General features: G+C 45.5%; 2 protein-coding genes across 2 annotated transcripts in view; one reads left to right on the top strand and one right to left on the bottom strand.

Annotated features, from left to right (window-relative positions):
* BAIAP2L1 (BAR/IMD domain containing adaptor protein 2 like 1) overlaps positions 1–3,184 on the top strand; it is a 35,202-nt gene extending 32,018 nt beyond the window's left edge. The window contains exons 13-14 of the mRNA XM_053957305.1: positions 1,843–1,883; positions 2,412–3,184. Of these exons, the coding sequence (XP_053813280.1) occupies positions 1,843–1,883; positions 2,412–2,487 (117 nt within the window). The 3' untranslated portion in view covers positions 2,488–3,184. The remainder of the gene's footprint in view (positions 1–1,842; positions 1,884–2,411) is intronic.
* Positions 3,185–4,130: 946 nt separating this feature from the next.
* On the bottom strand, positions 4,131–14,959 carry BRI3 (brain protein I3). Its single transcript, XM_053957309.1, has 3 exons — positions 14,704–14,959; positions 13,051–13,165; positions 4,131–4,519 (listed from the first exon to the last, which is right to left on the bottom strand). The coding sequence occupies exons 1-3, from the start codon at positions 14,870–14,872 to the stop codon at positions 4,387–4,389; spliced, it is 417 nt and encodes a 138-aa protein (XP_053813284.1). The 5' UTR covers positions 14,873–14,959; the 3' UTR covers positions 4,131–4,386.
* Between the last annotated feature and the right edge of the window lie 4,831 nt (positions 14,960–19,790).

Genomic DNA, 19,790 nt, shown 5'->3' with positions numbered 1-19,790 from the left:
AAAGAACACATTACCTCACTTTACAAATATAAAAAGTGTGAAAGTATGGAAGTCATTGCTGGAAATTTGTGAAGATCCTCTCAGTTAGAGATCTTATTCCATTTCACTATGAGTCATGTTTTGGGATACCCCTTTTTTTTTCCATCTAAGTATTCCTACAGAAAAGATTTGCACTTTTTTGGGGAGCCAGAACAGTTTAATACTAGCATATATATTTGAATCCATATTCAAGTTGGTTTATTTCTCAATAAAGAACATTGTGGTGTAGGAAGTGTGTAGTTTGTGCAGTGACATTTCTGGGACAGTGTTTTCTGTGAGGAATGAAGCTTTTCTGCTGCATAAAATAATTATCAAGAAATATGACCTAAATCTCAGTGTTCAGTTACTTTTAAAACAAATATCTGGCAACTTCTAAAATTATTCTGAAGACCAGCATCTGTATTTGGACATATTTGTGGTTTTCATTTTTGAATGACGAAGCTGTGAGCCTTAGTAATGGTGAAATGTCAGAATTTATGGTGGCTCCCTTACCCTGTGTCTTGCTGTTGAAGCCTGCAGGATCAATGTGGCCTTCAAGTGTGGTTATGTCCAAAGCCCTTGGGAGGTGCCAGTCCAGCAGGGAGAGTTCTGTGCCCTGGGAGCAGGTGACTGACTAAAGAGCTTAAAGAATTATGGAAATGTGTGAAATGGTCTCAGGATCCCTGCAGTGTTCTGCTGGGGGCACTCCATTCTCAGGAACAGTCACCTTAAGGGCTGTTTTGGTTTGTGGCATTAGGTCAGGGGGTTTAGGAATAAATTTAATGCTTATGGACTAACATTCCTGTTGAACCAGAAACTCAAGAGGAATGGCAGATCAGTCAGTTGTCAGAGCTCCAATTAGAGCTGTACAATCTCTTTGGAAGCCAGAATGGAAACTGATAGCTCCTAAGAGTGGAAAACAAATACATCTTTTTTGATAATCTAAATTTCCACAGGGAAAGCAAGACTAAAATAAATTAGAACTTCTGGAGTATAGAACAATGACAATTTTTGTTGAGGCACCTCCTAACTCACAGCAGCTGCTGTGACCCCATCTTAGGACAAGTGTAAAGGAGAGCTGCTGTACTTGAAACCAAGCCTTTTGTTCCAAAGTCACTATTTATTTTCATTCTTGCAGAACTTCCTTGTCTTTCCTGCTTCTGTGCAAGTCCCCAAGCCCCACATCTCCATAGGCTTTGGAAATATACCCAACATTATACTGGGCTGGCTTGTACAGTCATATAGGATTTACAGATGTGTAAAACAGTCCACTGGGCCTCCTATGCAGAAGCAGGAAATGATTCAAGGCATCTTATTTTTGTTTCAGAATACACAAAAAAAAAATAGCTCAGGATTTCAAGAAGGAGAGATGAGGAATGGCTGACAGTTAAACTGTTCCTGCTGTGCTACACAAGACAGTAACATGCACAACAGTATCAACTATGAAAAAAAGACTATAGTAGTTGAGGAGGGCTGGTACTCAGTAAGATTTAATTCAGGCATTTGTTAATTTTTCTTAATTTTAAGGGTTAATTAAGCCTAATTCTAAGGTCTAAGTCTATTTACAGCTGATGTACTTGAGCAATTTCACTGGAATCACAAGCCAAGCATGAGTTAAGAACCTGCTGAATGAGGTTCTGAAACACAGCATGCCTGGAATGGAAAGCCTGACAGGCTTTGGTTCAGCACTGAAATGTGAAGTATGAAAACCAAACTGGCCATACCGATTAATTACAGGGTCTCCTTCCCTTAGTAGGACAGCAAGATCACCTGTAGCACATTTCTATGTGCAAATTCATGTGAATATGTATTTTTTTTTTACAGAAACCTGACATGAATGGCATTATAAAACCACCTTTTCTAAGGTAAAATAGTTTTACACTGATTTTGTTGTGTTTTTATATTGGCTTATTTTATTTTATTGATTATAAGGGGAAATAGGGATGTTTATCATTAATTTCTCTGTGACCTTTCCCAGGCACTGCTAGAACAATATGGCTAAAATTAGTTGTACTTTCCTCAAGAGTGGCATCAAGTGCAGCACAATACACAGGCCCTTCTCAGGAAAACATGTTCCTCCAGTAGCTTGACAGGGAGCAGGACTTAAAACCTTTCTTTAACTGACTTTGAGGGGTAAAAGCAAAAATCATTGAATACTGGGAGCTATTAAAAAAGTCCAGATGTAACTGGGCATTAACTTCCCATATTTTTGGCTCACTGAAAAGTGATTCTTCATATGTAACGTCGTTTTAAAAATTCAAGTTAAACTAAGAGTTGCAGAGAATCCCTGAGTCTCAAAACCATAACTTACTGTTTGACAATGAAGGACCTGATAATAAATTTGGGGTTGGATTGCAGAAAGCCTTCAAGTAACTTCATGCATTTCTTTTCAGTGGAGAAAACCCCTTTGCAACGGTGAAGCTCAGACCCACAGTAACAAATGACAGATCAGCACCGATAATCCGATGAATGCACGCGTCAGACACATCTGCTTCCTCCTTATCAACACCCAGTTTCAGCAATGACAATTACTATCTCAACTTGTCCTAAAAATTTATTTAAATGTAATTACTGTACAATAGACACATACTGGAATGGAGCTCTGATGTTTTTTAAACCTATAGTTTCTAATGAGGTAATTGCTTTGGGCTAGTGTTTGAGCACTTGGGCTTGATTTTACAGTATGCCTTTTTTTTGTAGTAGGAATTGTGAAAATACTGGAGATAGTTTGGATACTCTAGTGAATCAGAATAAGTAATAGCTCAGAATCTTTGGCATTCATTACTCGGAAGCTGCAATGGTAAGTTCTAGAATATAAGCCTGCATATACCACCTGAAGAAGATAACTGATTTTTTCTTTCAAACAGAAGAATGTAACAACTGCCTTATTCCAGAATACAGAATTGCCTGTATAAATGATTATATGTTATTTTGTGTAAGAAAGATACCTTAGGTTATAAATAAATATTTATCCCCTTAAGAATAGACAACTTGTAATGCCTTGCTTAATGTTCACACACAAATTTCAAGTCAACAGAAATTCATTTGCAGTCTAATGTTACACTGTCAACACATTCTTCAATGATAATTTTCTCTTTAAAAACTGTTGTCAAACTTTAGTCTGATAAAAGGTCATAATAAAGCAGTGCCATGTTTTTCTCTCAAATGCCAATATAAAAGCTGCCTTTGAAGTTCCTCCATTACTGTAGCCTACCCAAAAGAAAAACAGCTTAAAGTTGAATATTTTTGGTTAAGGAGCTGAGCAAAGGCCTGAGTGCTGGCACAGTGCAGTAGCTGAGTTAAGTGAAACTGAGCTTTTAACTTCAGCAAGAGCAGAGCTGTGCTTGTGATTAATCCTTACTCTAAATCATTCTATTTTACACATGCACATGTTTCCTGCAGCATCCCCTGGCTCATTCGTTTAGTGGTGCCTACTTCTACTACTATAAACAGTGAATTCAAGTCATGTGAAATGCCTTTCAGTTACTTAATATCAAAAAATAGTATATGAGCATGTGCTGGCTCCTCTCACCCTGCCTTTCAAGTTCAAGGCCGAGGACAGTTTGCCAGAGCACCCTGCATAAACATCCACCATCCCCACCTGAAACACCAGCTTTTCAGAGGGGTAACTCACACCTGAGCCTATCTTCTAAAGCACAGTGGAGGCAACTCAACCTAGCCTGTCTGAGCTTTCAGTAATTCAGTATCAGAATTCAACAGTCTAAGATGCAAAAGCCTTTACTCAGGGCAGCTCATGGTTGGCAGTGCCCCAACCTCTTCCTGCTGCAGGCAGAAGGTTCTGCTGTCTGTGAAGCAACACCAGCCCCTGCATGAAGCAAAACCCTCACTAGTTAAAACAAGGCTCTGACTGTGTGTTAATACTTGTGCCTGCAGTGGGGGAGAGGAGCTGCTGCCATAGAGGTAGCACACACAGCACTTACAACACTTCCCTCAAATACCTGATGGCCTAAACATGTACAGTCTTAAACATAATTTATCATCATCATAAGGATTCTGGCAAATACCCTTCGTTGTAGCTAGGATTACTACTCTGCTTTCAGACTACACAGCATCAGACATTTCAGTAACATACTTAATAATCCAGCCACAAGTTGAGGATTGCAAAAGGAAAAGCAGTTTTATTTAGTTTTCAACAGGTGCCACTAAACATGGAAAACAAGTCAGGTTTTCATGTTTTGCAATGCACATGCTCATAAAAGATTAAGTTTAAATTACATGCAAGAGACTAAATTCCTTCACACTTTACAAAACAGGTCTGAAGCAAATAAAATGATTGTACATGACATTTACATTAGAAAGAGTACGCTAACAGTTGTAGCTTCAGTAAGCACGTCCACGTTCAGCCCCTCAGCCAAAAGCTGCCCCACAGTTGGGGCATCTTCTCTGCCTCAGTGCAAGGCAGAACAGAATCCCAATTGGAAAGAATACAATGGCACACAAAACACCAAGACAGGTGAAGGTGTCCTCCAACACGCCAACCCTGCAAAAAGGGAACACAGACTTAGTCAAAGGACACTCAACAAGTTTGCCCCCAAGTCACCACTCAGTGCTCTGGCAGTCATGAGAAACCACACCATTTTATAGAGCAAGATAAAGTACAAGGTTTGGGGTTTATTCCTGGTTTCTACTTCACAAAACTGATTTCCCTTTACAACTGCAGAGGAACTCATTATTGATGTCACATGGTTCCAGCTGACTCCCAACTCTATGACCACCCAGAAATTTTGTTTCAGCACAGTCCTATGACAGCAGAAATTTACCTCCGTTTCAATCCCTGACTCCTTTCTGAAGTGCTGTATCTGAGCATCCTCCAAAACATAGACAGACAGTAAAACAGAGAATTCCAAGTTTAGAAATTTGTGCAGTTACATTAAATAGTCAAGATTTGGAGTTTAGCAAAACACTCAAACAAGATGTATCCTCCTGGTACAGTGAAAGTCAACGCAAACAGAGCTGAGTGACCCTGAAGTGCAGGCTGTGAGCAGGGTGCCAAGGCCAACAAGCTGCTGTTCCCCTGGGAGCAGTCAGGGACAAGCTCTTGGATGTGTAAATAGAGCAAAGGAAGGAAGGCGCAGGCTCAAGAGACCATTTCCTTACAGCAACTGCCTGAAACATTGCAACTTGATTTAACTTGGGAACCATTCCCCTTCCCCTCAACCACCATCAGAAGCCAAAGGCTTTTCCAAGTGTTCTCGATATTCTGCTGCTTACGCACGTTCATGTTCCCCTTAAGCTTTCCCTCACTTTAATGCACTTTATTTCTGTTTGCAGAGGTAGAAGTTGACTCTGTATCTGGTATAAAATAAAGGAACTGTCAGGTTACCATTGATCCCAGCAGCAGCTTTATCATTTCATGTCCTCAGATAACATTCTTTTAAGGCAACTAAAAAATGTAGACAAAGTTTGTATCACCGCATAGGTTTGAGTCTCAGCACACAAGCGTCCCACAACTCAGACTTGTGCAGCCTGTGCTGGACATTGTGGCTATTCCCACAAATTCAGCATAACATGAGCCCGGGGAGAGAACAGGAGGCTCTCCCAAAGTGCTGTGGAGTCTTGGGGAGAGAACAGCAGTTCCTGCTCTACTGAAACTCACTCTAAAAAACACGGTCCAGCTCTGGCAAAAAGGGTTGGATCTGAAGTCCTGAGGAGTGTGTCTTGAAGCAGAACACTTCTGCAGAGCTCATTTCTCACTGTTCTAATCTCTCTGGAAACACAGATATTCAATTCAATATTCAAGTAATCTTGCATTGTTGTGGCAAAACAAAGTGACTGCCCTGAGAGCTGGAGCTTGGGAAAGTGCCATCTCCTGGAACACTCTGCTACTAGAGCTGGAATGCAAAGAAATTCAGGACGTTGGGATCAGACCTGTTACAGATATAGGGGCAAAAAGGACATTGCAGTGTTCAGCCAGAACCGTCAGGTCCGGGTGAAGCAGCTGAATTTGGCAATTTGCACTTGGGAAATGCACAAAATGCTGACCACCCTCAGACCAAACAGAAACCAGCAGCATGAGCTCAGGAGGTGAGGCCTCTCCTCCCCTGTCCACAGGTTAACCCAGTAACACACTGGATGTATGGAGAGGCTCAGACACACTCTCAAGGTTTCTGAGTAATTCAAGATTCAGTTTTCACACTGCAGATCCACCTAAGACAGGCAAAGCCCCTTTTCCAGGCATTTCAATGACTTCACAAATAACATTATTTAGAAAATGCACACAGCACATTACAGCTGTAGAATTTCCAGCCCTGCTGTTACACTAATGCCTTCTTTTCCTTTCACACACACTGAGCAGCTCCCTCCTGCAGGCATCCAGCTCCTGCTTCATTACTGTTTTGAAATCCTCTCCTTGTCTCTTAATAATTCCATATTCAATTCCTGCCCTGAAACCTACATTTGTGACAAGTAAGCCAGTGTGCTTAGTTAAGAGTATAAGCAGTCTATTGATGTGACCTTAAAGAACAAACACACTGCTCAAACACAGAGGGATCAATCGGACACTGCTGGTCAGCCCCAACAGTGATGAGCACAGCCCAACCCATTCCAATCAACTCTCTTAATCAGCTTGCAGGGCCCAAGTCCATTGGTCAGCACATGTCCTTGACACTTTAAATAGAATTTCTTTTCAACTCCCTTCCCCCTGAACAGAGTTACTTGGAAGTGTTTAGTGGTAGTGCAAAATGCCAAGTTAAACTAAAAATTAAAAAATTGCCATCCATATTCAACACCAGATCCAGGGAAATCTGTCCCCAGGGAGGGACAAAGCAAGGCACAGGGAGCACTGCTGGGTCAGCACTGGAGAAGAACAGGGACAGCCCAAGCCAGCAGCACAGCAAGGCAGCTCCAGGGGACACTCACCAGAGCTGTGCCTGCATGACCCCCACCATACCTGATGTTTCAGAGCTCCTGTCACGTCTAACAGTGTGATTACAGCATTAGCCACACAAACACTTCTTGGCTTCTACTGATTTATATCAGCACCTAATTTTAGATGAACACTTACCCAACCACTGCTTAGCCAGTTACTACATTTAAAAAGAAAAAAAAAAAAAAAAAGAAAACTTTTCATAAGGGAGACTGGATATTTTTTGCTTGTATATCTTGCCTGAGATGTGGAGTAATTAGAGACTCCATATTCAAACTGTGGATTCACTAACATAACCAAACATAAATTTTCTTCTACAGCATAAACCACATAAAAGCTGATTATAACTGCACCACTCCCACTCTAAAAATAAAGTGGAAAGATTTATTTATACTGCAAGCAGAATCTTGCATTTAAGCTATAACTGCAGCTGCCAACTCCATACAGTAAGGTCAATTATGCCCACTGACAAGTACTTGAAACCAAACTGTTTTTCAGATAACCCCCTTTTTCAAAGTAACTCTCACATTAAGATCTTAAGTCAAATGCTCAGGATGAGAGGGCTGATAATGAGATCTCTGAACACAGCATTGGTACGATTTAACACGTGCATTTTTAGACTTATCACTACATCACAGTATTTAAATGTGGGCTTATCAGCATTTTTTAGACCTTACAAATACATTCAAAGGGTCACCCCAGGTAATCAGAGACAAGCTGATTGTACCACAAGCTCTGCAAGACATGAAAAGAAACTGCACTTGAGAAAACTGCTATCCTCCACAAAAATCATTGATCAACCACCTGGAATTTTCAAATCATGTCCCATCTTCTGCCACAGAGGTTGGTTGAGTTTCAAAGTTTAGATTTGAATGGGAACATCAGAGCAGGGACAAGCATGGACTATAGCAGCTACATGCTAAATCTTTAATTTTGAACATACAAACAAAACCAGCCAAAGATTCTTCATCATCTCCTGGCTAATGCAACAGCAGCAGCTATGTTCAGAATGTTTAAATCTCACCTGCAGCTGCAGAAGAAAAATATTTGACAATTGTATATGGAACTACTGAGTAAGCACTGCATGTTTACAGTTTTAATTTCTGTGAAGAGGGGTATCAGCTTCTCCAGCCTCAGCTTGATGGCATCTTGAATGGTTTTGATCCATATTCACAAGAAGCCCAAATCTCTATGTAGCCACTGGCCTGCCCACCTCAGCACAAGATATACACATATGTAAATGCAATTACATTTAAAAATCACTTCCAAGTTAAGAGGCACAACAGTATTTACAAATTTATCTGAATTTCCTTATGCTTTAGGCCTCACTTCCTATACAGAGGCCTGGCTGCAGAAGCAGAGGAATCCTGGCAATGGGAGCAGACTGTATCTAGCTGTTTTTCTTTATTGAAATGCCTCCAAACCACCAGCCTTCCCTGCTGCAGGAGCACCAATGCTATAATTCCAGTTCTAATCAGGAAATGAGCCTCAAGGCTTCACACCAAGAGCCCAGCCTGGCAAAGGAGGCTGAGCACAGCAGCCAGAGCTCTCTGTGGGGTGCACATCCAGCAGGGTGAACCCCACTGAGCCCTGCTGGGGCTTTTCCTCCCTTGTCTGCACACACAGCCCAATCAGTACTGCTGTGGTGAGCAACAAACAGGGGCAGCTCCCTCCTCTCTCCCAGAACAACTCACTGCTACAATGAAATCCGAACTATCACACAAGTATTCTTCAAGACAAATGGTGACTCTAAGAAAAAAAAATTGCTGTAATTTGGGGTCAGTGACAGACTGGGCATTAGAGACCAGATTATTATTTTTATACAGTCCCACTGGGGAACACATTCCTGCTGTGCCTTATTTTTCTAAGAAATGAGACTTCATGAGATTAATGTGTTTTGATTATTGTCTCCAAATCAGGTCAGACCAGTGGAACAAAACCCCTCAGAAGCAGCCAGAGCTGTGCTGTTCTCATCTGGGACCCTGCTACAGGCTTATCCCTCCACTCTGCAGGGCTCAGCGAGCAGCTTCCTGCTCAGCAGCTGCTGCTGAGCTGGGAAAGGTCCCAGCTCTCCCAGTCAGGAATTCCAAACTGCCCTCGTGGCATCTGCCCCAGTCTGCTGGATCAAAGCTTTCTTCTTCCCTGTCCTCTTCACAGCACTCTCAAAAAGGTATTGCAGAGTTTGCTTCACTCACAAGGTTCAAAAGGATCTCCAGCCTGCTGCTGGAAAACAAAAATCCTCAGGTTTGCTCACTCTCAGACATGCTCTCTAAACAGGTGTTTTGCTGTTGCCTTTTTTAAAATTCCTTACATAATTAACCAGTGACTATAATTAAATTATACTAAGAATATTTACATGAAGTTTAAATAGTGAACAACTATAGAAAGACTGTATCCTGAGCAGCCTTTTATCAAAGCCCACACATCATTTGTGACTGAAAGAATGAAAGAGCAGAAGGCTGAAATTTGGAAGGACTTGATCACCTAAGTGCAATTTTTCTAGAGGCAAGTTCCTCAGGAAACATGTAATAGACGAAAACAAAATTTCAACTGAAACCTGAGAAGTTACAACGTTGTCAAGTCAAAAAAAAAACCCAATAAATTAAAAAAAAACCACCATAACAACAAACCAAAACCACACCTGTGGCAGGGAGAATGCTGTAAGACATCTCAGAATAAATACAGTTTTAATTAAACTTGTCTCATCTTCCAGTTCAGGAAGAAGCTTCGGTGTTGGCATAATGTGAGACCCACTACACTGCTGGTGCAGCAGATGCACTGCAGCTGTCAGAAGTGAAGCTGCAGCCATGTGAGGTCCTTTCCCTTGCTCTTTCAAGCAACTGAATAAAGCTGAACAGGAAAATACAAACCCAACGGGGCCCATCAAAGGCTCTCTCCCAGATTCTGAAGGAACTGACTTTTGCAATCATCAGATCAAGAGAATATTTTTACAGTTTTTAAAAGGAACTTTCTTCTGGTAAATAACAGGAAAGCAAACATTCCTGAGCAGTTAGTTATTGCCAACAACAAAAGATGGAGAAAAAGAAAATGAAAGTGACCACAAGTAAAGCAGCCAGGCTGCATTCTCCAAGTTAAAAAGATAATTCCACAGCAGGGTATCTAAAGTCAGTGCCTGTAATGACTCAACATGTACTCGGGAACATAAAATAGTTTAAAAGCATGACTTGGCCAAACCTTAAATGTCAACTAGAAGCCATAAAGCTGACAAGGTTGTGCAACTCAGTTTAATTCTCTGTACATCAGGGCTGGGAGAACAACACACACTGAGAAAACAGGACTCCAACCATCAAAGACATTCTGAGAGTGCACGGAAGGATGGAACACATTAAAACTGAAGTCTGTAACTAGAAAGCAACACTGCCCAGTGATGAATGAGCTCAATGTGAGGAAAAGCTCTAAGCAAGAGACAGGAGAGTCATCCCTCAGATGGCAGCAGTGCTTCAGAGGGAGAAGGGCAGGAATGCAATTTCCAGTCACCACGGGCATATTACCAACTTCAGAGAGGCTACTGCTGGAGATACTTTGTACTTTTTATTACTAAATACCATAAAAAAAAAAAAGCCCAAAGATGGACTGTACTCGAGCCAGCTTATTAACTCCAAGATCACTCATGACTGCAGTAAAATAGACACCAATTCAAATAACAGACCAATACTGCATATTTCTCCTCAAGACCATATATTTTAAGCTGGAAATGGTTTTGATTTCAATCAGCAACATGAACACATGCCCTAGGGCAACAGACTGCTTTGTATTTCTGATGGCAGAAATCTTCTTGATGGCCTTTAGGTTCCTCCATCAGTTACATCATCCCACAGCCACACACAAGGCTTTTCCTGGTGATCTAAAGCAGATGGACTTATCTAACAATCATGCACCATCAAATCAGGAAAGTAACAGGACAAATGACCTGGTAGTTTAATAACAAAGTTTTTAATGTACCATTAATAGCTTTTAATATTTTTCAATGTCCCTTAAACATCTTTTCTGTTCAGGGCAGTATTCAGAGTGTAGCTGCACAATGCATTCATCATAAAATAGGTTTCCAGGACATGAAAGTAAACTAGAACTGTGTTTAAGGTCTTGAGAAATCAAAGAAGATGGAGTTTTTTTCTCAATTAGGACAATTAGGAACTAACATTGTAATAGGGCAAAGGAGACTGACACACCATTACTAGATACAGTTACTCATCCTTGGGATTCCCTGATCCCGAATAGTTAACAGTTCTCCTCACTTTTTTTTTTTTTCAAAGCCTAAAACAGAAACTGAGGATCCAAGAGTAAACTAGGATTTTGTGAAGAGTATTTTGCTTTAGGAAAGAGTCCACAATGGGTACTTCCAGCTGGGCATAGCTGATGACTTAAGAAAGCTATTCAAGTGAGATCACTTAACTAACAACAGACTGCTCATTTTCAAAAATTTGGCCAAAGTTATATAATATATGTGCAAATGATTGTTTCAAAAGTCTTTCCTAGACCATCCCAGAAGCCTCAAGCCTGTCTGAGTTCAGCAAGTGTTTGGACAACGCCCTCAGGCACATAGTGGGATCCTTAGAGTGTCCTGTACAGGGCCAGGAGTTGGACTAGATGATCCTGATGGGTCCCTCCCAACTCAGCATATTCTATGAACTTCCAGAAAAAGAAAAAATAACAGCAACAAGAGCCTACCCATTTTAAGCTATTTCCAAGAGCACTTCCCCAGTGAAACGCTCTGAGCTGTCCTGGGGTCAAGGCCAGAAAACCTGTGTGTATAAATACACTGCCTGTCTCTCTCCAAGCCATGCACAACATCTGCCCTGTCTTCTGGCTGAGCATCAGCATGTAGCATCAGCATGTTGATGTAATCACTTATGTGGCAGGATCTACCACATCCTCTGAACAGCTCAGCACTTGCTTTCCCCCACTGTTTAAAACACACACCTTCTAGATCAATAGCTCTAGCTGGTACAGGTTTTTCAGCCTTAACTAGTGCCATTTCAACAGGCACCTGTTTTTTACATAACACCACAGGATACTTCTTATTTGAAACCACCTCTGAAGGCAGGTATTGACTCTCACACAAACACCAACTTTTCCACTTGGGCTACAGCCTCTGCCATATGACATCCTCTGTCACATTCATCACACCACACTGGAATCACTTCAGCTACTCAGGCAGGTTTTCCTACACGTTCTGAAAGGCAAGGAAGGGCTCACACCTGCAGAGTATCAAATGCCTCCTTGCAAGACACCCCAAGGGTAACTCCTGTACACTTTAACAGAGGGGAATGTGCCTGCATCTAAGTCACAGCTGGCCAGGCAGAGCAGCGCCTGAACTGCACCAGCAGCAATCCCTCTGCCCTCAGCCATGGCCAATATCCCAGGAAGAGAACTGAGAAGTGAAAGGGACTACAGCTGACTTACAGCACTAGTGAGAAAACTGAGTGCCTCCTTCCTTGTTTATGGCTGTGATCTCCAAAGGGGGAAGTTGTCCTCTTGCTGCAACTCCATGTGACAGCTGACCACATTTTCTGGTTTTCACCACTGCAGCAGAGTGACATTTTTGGTCTGGTTATCAATTTCTCTGTTCTTCTGCAGTTAAAGGACTTTTAGAGATATTGTAAAGCTTTAAACCACCAATGTTTTCACTGGTTTTGCACAGATTGGACTGAGAATGGGAACACACACCACAACAGCAGAAGTTCTTCCACAGTACTGCCAGGAAACCAGAAGTGACTATGGTCAAAGATTATAGAGTTTCACAATAAAATCATGCTACTCACCATCACCAGGCATAAACACATCAGAAAGGACTTCCTGTCATGCTTTTCCCCAAGAAATGATCTGTTACCTCTGTTACTGAAGTGCCATTTCATTAAAAGTATCACTTACAGATCTACCTCCATCTTAAAGAACAAATTCACGTTTGAAGAGTCTTGCATTATTTATAGCACATGTCACGAGCCCACCAGGACAAGCTCACACTCCACAAAGCAAAGCATTCCACTCCTAGAGCTTAGTGCCTTTTCAGTTAATTGTAATACACACATAAAGAAAAGCTACTGAAAACTGAGGAACCATATGGACACCTCTATCTTAAATAACAGAACCCAAGACAGAGTTTAATTCCTCAAGAGCCATTTTACCTGCAGGCAGGACAGCCACCAACTACTACTACAGAAGTGGTGGTGGCAGGCTGTTGAATGATGGTGTACGTGCTCGAATAGTTTGGCTGTGATGCCGGTGGAGGAACAGCATACCCTAAAATAAGAAAAAAACCCTTCAATCACCACACGTAAGGCACACAGAACAATGATAATTTACCAGTATGACAACAAAACATGGAAAATAATAAACAGGAATGTAGTCTTGATTATGCACTTTAAACTCTATCAAAATCAGAACTGGAACACCTGGCACATCTAATAGCAAAGCCTCTTCATAAACCCAAGTGTCAATTTAACCATCCCAAAAGGACACTGAGCTAATCATTAACTTCAAGATTTTGTTTCAATGCTGCTGAGCACCCGGGAAAAACTGTTTAAACAATGACCCTAGCTTTCACTTCTGGATGTTATATATCAAGAATGTTCCACTCCAGCAGACAAACGACTTGAAACATAATAAATCTCCCTTTAGTTTCAAGCTTTAATTCCATATACTTATTTTCTAACTGGAAAGCAAGGTAAGAGTGATAGGATGCAAGCAGAATGAGATAGCATAGGAAAAAAACTCAACTTTCATAAAGTCCATGTTATTAGCAAAACAATGAGTTATTTTAATGATTGTAGATAGAAGACAGAAGGCTTTAACTGCTTTATGAACATTAAAAAATTTAAATTGTATTTTAAAAAAAGCTTTTGAAATGGATGGTTAGATGTATGCAGTGTATTAAAGGCACAATTTGCCCAGTTATAATCCATTTTGAGTTTATTTCCCAAGTTCTCAGACTTTCTTCAATCAAGTTATCTACCTGTGAAGTCTGGCAACCTCACTACTCAAACTGAAGATAGCCACTAATACCTGTATTGCAGGAAAACAAGCTTCAAGTTATCAACAGGAAAATCAATCTATAGCCTCAAGGTTCAACTCAAAGACGGGGGTCTGTGTCTGCTGTGTAACATCTGTAACTTTTGAAGCATTCCTCTTTCCTGAGAGGCTACTTCTTTCTTCGGCAGATGTTAGTATTAATTGTTAATGAAAGTATTGCTCCTCCTCACCTGCCTAAGTCTCTCTCAGACTACTGAAGTGTGTCAGAAAAAAAAAACAAACATTAACCAGAGTACAGCGAAGTGCAGGCAAAGAACAAGTTTCGGATCTGTTTCACTGCCAAGCACAGCTGTGGCTCTGCCATAATTCCGAGGCAGAAAACCCGCGCGCGTTAGGAACGCCCGTGATCCCAGCCGGGATTTTGGGGAAGAGCACAACACAAACACCTCAGGGGCCCCGAGGGAAGGAGGGCAAAGGGAGATGGCGCTTTGGAGCACCTGGATCCCGGCGCACCCGCCTCCCTGCGCTGCCTTCGAGCGGGGGAGCCGCGACAGCCCCAGCGCCTCCGTGCGCCGCGGGAGCCGCACGCGGAGCGGCCCGGGAGCTCCCCGCTCCTGCCGGCCGGCCCCAGCGCGGCTCCCGAGCCCGCGGCCCCGGGGCACCCCCGCCCAGCCCCGGGAGCAGGGGGGGCCTCTCCACAGCCGCCCCCCGCCCCAGCGAAGGGGCAGCGGGGCGCTCGGGCGCCCGCTCCGCACACCGGGGAACCCCCCACCCGCAGCCCCACAGAGTCGGCGCCGCCCGTGACCCACCTGGGGCGGCAGCGGCGCCCGGGTAGGAGTACGGCGGGGGCGGCTGGAAGCCGGGCTGCGGGGCGGGGATGGCGCCGTAGTTGCCGTGCCCGTAGTCGTAGCCCGGCGCGGCAGGCGCGGCGGGGCTGTAGGCGGGGGGCCGCTCCTGCAGCAGCGGTTTGCTGTCCATGCTGGGCCGGCGCTGCCTCGTCCCGCGGGGCCGACCAGGAAGCGGCGCCGGGCCCGGCGCGCGCCGGCCGCCCCGCCCCGCCCGGGGGCGCCGGAGCTCGGGGGCGGCGGCGGCGCGAGGGGCCCGCGGGGGGGGGCGGGGAGGGGACGGGAGCGGCCCCTCCCCAGCGGCGCGCGCGGAGCGGCGGCCCCGGTGCTGCGCTCGCGGCCGGTCACGAGGCCGCCGCGCCCCACGTGACGCCGCTCCCCGAGCGGCGCGCGGCGACTCCGCCGGGCGGCGCAGGGGACCCGCGGCCTTAAAGGGGCCGCGCCCCGCCGGGACCCACACCGGCACCGACTGCCCTGCACCGACACCCACAGCCCCGCACCCACACCGGACACCGGCACCGACTGCCCTGCACCGACACCCACAGCCCCGCACCCACACCCGACACTGGCACCGACTGCCCTGCACCGACACCCACAGCCCCGCACCGACACCCGACACCGGCACCGACTGCCCTGCACCGACACCCACAGCCCCGCACCGACACCGGCACCGAGTGCCCCGCGCCCTTGTGCCGCGGTCAGCGGGGCAGTGAACACGCTGCCCTAGCTGGGGATACCGGGTTCTCCCCGCTCGGACACCGAGAGCAGCCGGCAGTGCCCGAGGCTCCGCGCCGCCCCGCTGCTCTGTCACGGAGCCGGTGAGGGATTTTTAACGCGCTCGCTCCGCCGCCGTTCAGCATCGCTCCTGCCCGTGCGCTCTCCCCGACTGCGATCCTGTGCCGTGCGCTCTGGGGTGACCCTGCTTGCGCAGGGAGCTTGGCCCAGATGAGCCACAGGTCCCTTCCAACCTGAGCCCTTCTGTGGAATGCGATCCCTGCTGGAAGCCGGCGGGCTGGAGAGGGTGAGGATGAGCTCGGTTACTCGCAGTGACTTCTGCAAACTCTTACATCGCCACCGCGAAGAGCCACACATGAGCGCTAACGGGAGAAGAGCTCTGGGATGGTGGCACAGAAAATGTGCTAAAGAGAGGAAATATTTTTGAAAAAGAATTGAGGAGAAAACTCTCATGGTTTAAAGAAGCACTAAAGTTAAGAAACAAACACTGTGATAAATTGAGGTGAATAATTTGATTCAGCCTTTTTAAGGTCAATTAGAATTTTATTAATTACAGCAAGCAAAACAGCGCTGGGTGGGTAGGGGTCTCCAAACCGCCCCTCCTGCAGTGTCCCACACTGCAGTGCCCCACGCCCCACTCCCTTATTCAGTCTCTTTTTATAGTTTTCTTGGAGGTTCCTTCATTCGCGTCTCTTGCGATAGCGGTGGGCGTAGCTTGAGCATCCCTCTGCATCGTGTCTGCGTTGTGTCGAGGCAGGTGATCGTTGGTTTCACAATCGGTTCCGGACAGTGATGGGCGTACCCGGAGCACTCCTACGCCGTCCACTCCGGTGGCCGCCGCCCGGTGGTCGCTGATTTCACAATCAGCTCCAGCCATCCCCCAATATCCTTAGCCTGTGTCTGCAAAAGAAGCTAAGAAAAGCTCCCTATATGATGATTAATCTTACTTGTGGTCTTGCGCCTTGCAATATGCCTATAGCCTTGCGGTTTGTAGCAGTTGCTTCCTGTTTCCCAACTTCACAGATGCTTCCCCTATCTCTTAGCAAGCTGGTCCCTTATACTTTAATTTTATATTTCCCCCTTTAATATTCTAATTCTTTTGATGAACAAACAAGTTACCACAGTTTATCACAAACACTACAGAGAGCAAAGGGGATGCTGCCTGCTGTACTGCAAACTACAGGAATGAGTTCAACAACACTTTCACCAGATTCAGCTGCTTCTGAAACCCACGTTCTTAATGGCTGCCCAGGCCAGATGCTGTGAAGATTTTAAATGTCTTTTACTGCAGCTAAAACTCTTGCCTCTTCCCTCCACACCTTTTCCCCTTGAGCTGTCTGACTCAGCAAATCTTTTGGTTTGGAAATCCCTGGTTTGTCCTTCACTACAGGTCCCAGCACAGCCTTATCGCCATGGCAAACACTGTGACTGTCCCATGACAGGTCCTGTGCAGTAGGGAAGGGTTAGCCCCATTTCATAGCAAGGGGGGGGGGGGAAACATAGAAAACAGAAGTCATTAAACAATTTGTCTCAAAAGGGAACAAATTCTTGAAACGGATAGGGACACGGATCACACCACCCCAAATCCAAGCCAGTGCCAGCATCACACAATGGTGAGGGGATCCCTGCCCTCCTGCCTTCTGTCTCCTTCCTCTGGTTTGCAGGTGACCCATCTGGAAGGGGCACCTCTTCTGAGGGCTCTCTTGCTTACTTTAACTGTAGCAGTATAAAAGCTGCATGAGGCTTTTGAATGAAAAATCTTAAAACACAAATGCAATGCAGCACTTCCTCATTAGGGGAAAGATACTTCCTTAAAATGGATGTTAAGTAACAAGGAAAAATCTCTGTTTTAAAGAAGTGAGGTTTGGGAAAGCATGGAAGAGCCAAGAGTAGGATACAAAGCCCCTCTGACTGCATTAGGACAAAGGCTGCAAAGCAGTGAAATAGTATTGAAGATATCTTGACTAGACTTTGGTTCACTGGAGAAAATTCCTGTTTCCTGAGTCATGCAGTAAGCACAGGACTGAAGGACAGAAGTGAGGAAGGATATCTCTGTGTTTTCTTTCTCTCAGCCATTTAGAGAAGACGCAGGATGCACCTTTCACAGGCCACAGACTGGAAGGGAGGTTCCCACTAACCCAGTGCAAATCCATGTATATTCAGCTGTCTTTGCAAAAGCTTCCTCATTAGCTCCTTACAGCTCCTTACAGCTCTCTTGCCACACCAGCAACTGAACAAAGCAGGGCTCAGCATTGGACAGCCAGAGCAGAGTGAGTTCTTGTAAGGCATCAATTAAATCCTAACTTCTACATCAAAGTACAGTGTAGCAGAGCCACTGACCATACAGAATGCACGTGCTGCCAGTGTTATGGAGAGTACTTGCTTGGTTTCATATATAATGTGCTCCTTAAAATAACTAAGGGAAAACTGTACTGGTTGTAAATGACTTATTGTGCAACCACCTCACTTTTTGGAGGTGTCCGGCCTCTCAGGGCCACAGGCCCCTGGAGACAAAGACCGGCCCTTTTCCCTGGGAAAGAAAAGTGGCCAGCCCAGGTTCCTGATGTCAGTTTGCAGGGTTCCCTTGGGACTGTCAGGGCAGCACAGGTTTGAGGTGGGGGCAGCTCATTTTTGCTGCCATCCTGTAAGATTATAGACTGCAGTTCAAAATCCAAACTAAAAAAAAAAAAAAAAAAACCAGGAAATTCTCCATAAATTCTTCTGCAATCTAGTTCCCATGGAAAACAACTAAAATCTTGTTTCTACATGCTAATAGTGGCTACAGGATTGAGTACACATCAATTGTATCAGTCACAACCACTGAAAATCTTGCAAAGCGAATTTTCTAAGATCTAAAACTGTATTTGGTCTGATAAATATGTTTTGCTACAATGATCAAATCATCAAAACCCTACTAGAGAGCAAAAATTCTGCGTTGAGGTAGGCCCCAGTTTGTGCAAGGGACCAAACCACTGCAGTGAGTCAAGTGTCCTGGGGGCTCAGCAGGAAACAACCCAGACTGGATGGCTTTGCCTCACACAGGAATCATTCTAGAGAATTTCATGTGTCCATCAACCCTCCAAACCACAACCCTCTGCACACCAAAACCATCTGAACCTGCAGCACACAGGACTAGAGCAAGGCAGATGTATTCTCCTTAACCAGCAACTAGAAACTCCTCAGGAAAGCCTCACAACAGATCAGCCAGTTCCCTTTGAAAGAGATCTGCAATGCTTTTTCAACTCCTGTACTGGCCTGCAAGACATATGAAGGTCTGGGATAGTTTTGGTTCAGATATTTGAATGGACAGGCCTGGAAAGTCCTTGCCTATCTTGATAGATTTTCTGTCTCACTTCAAAATGAACTGGAATGTGACGGCAAAAGCTGAGATGAACAAGCAAGCAGTTTCAAAGGTTATCATTTGTAGCAGGGCAGGTGTGTGGTATCCTGCAATAAATGTTAAGCAGCACCTTTGGCGTCACCCAGGGAAGGAGGATTGTTACTGTGCTCCTACTGCACTGCCACAGATTGTGACAGGAAAGGCCACCTCCTTCCTTACACCTCCGGCACGGCATTTACTGACGGCAAAGGGCAACTCCAGGCAAAGGCTGGTTTCCCCCACTCCAGCTGCAGCCACTGCTCTCTCAGTGCAGCCGGACAGACGGATGGGCCCTGCCTGCACGAGCCCCTTCCACAGAGTCACAGCAGCTCATGGCAATCACAGAATGGGGCAGGCTGGAAGGGACCACAGTGACGCATCTGTTCAACCTTCCTGCTCAAGCAGGGTCGTTCTAGAGCGCATGGCACAGGATGGCGTTCAGACGGTCCTTGAGTATCTTCAGTGCCGGAAACTCCACGCCTCTCTGGGCAATCTGTTCCAGTGCTCGGTCACTGCACGGGAACTGCTGTTCCTCCAGTTCAGGTGGAACGTCCTGTATAAGTTTCTGCCCGCTGTCTCTTGTTCTATTGCCCGGCACCAGCGAGCAGAGCCTGGCTCCATCCTCTTGACACCTCCCTTTCGATGTTCCTACACATGGATGAGGTCCCCTCTCAGTCGTCTCTCTTCGAGGCCGAACAGGCCCAGCTCCCTCAGCCTTCCCTCATGAGATCCGCTCCAGTCCCTTGCTCAGCTCTGTCGCCCTCCCTGGAGCTCCCGCAGGAGCCGCCCCGGCCTCCCCAAGCCGAGCCCCGGCGGAGCCCCGCGGTCCCGGCCCCGCCGCCCCGGCCGTGACGCGCCCGGCCCGCGCCAATGGCGGCGGCGCTCGGAGCCGGTGTGGGCGCGGCGCTCCCCGCCGGCCGCGGCTCCGCGGGGCCGC

Source organism: Vidua chalybeata, chromosome 16 (genome assembly GCF_026979565.1).
Source record: "Vidua chalybeata isolate OUT-0048 chromosome 16, bVidCha1 merged haplotype, whole genome shotgun sequence".
Classification (NCBI taxonomy): domain Eukaryota; kingdom Metazoa; phylum Chordata; class Aves; order Passeriformes; family Viduidae; genus Vidua; species Vidua chalybeata.
This window is presented reverse-complemented; position numbering and strand designations above follow the sequence as displayed.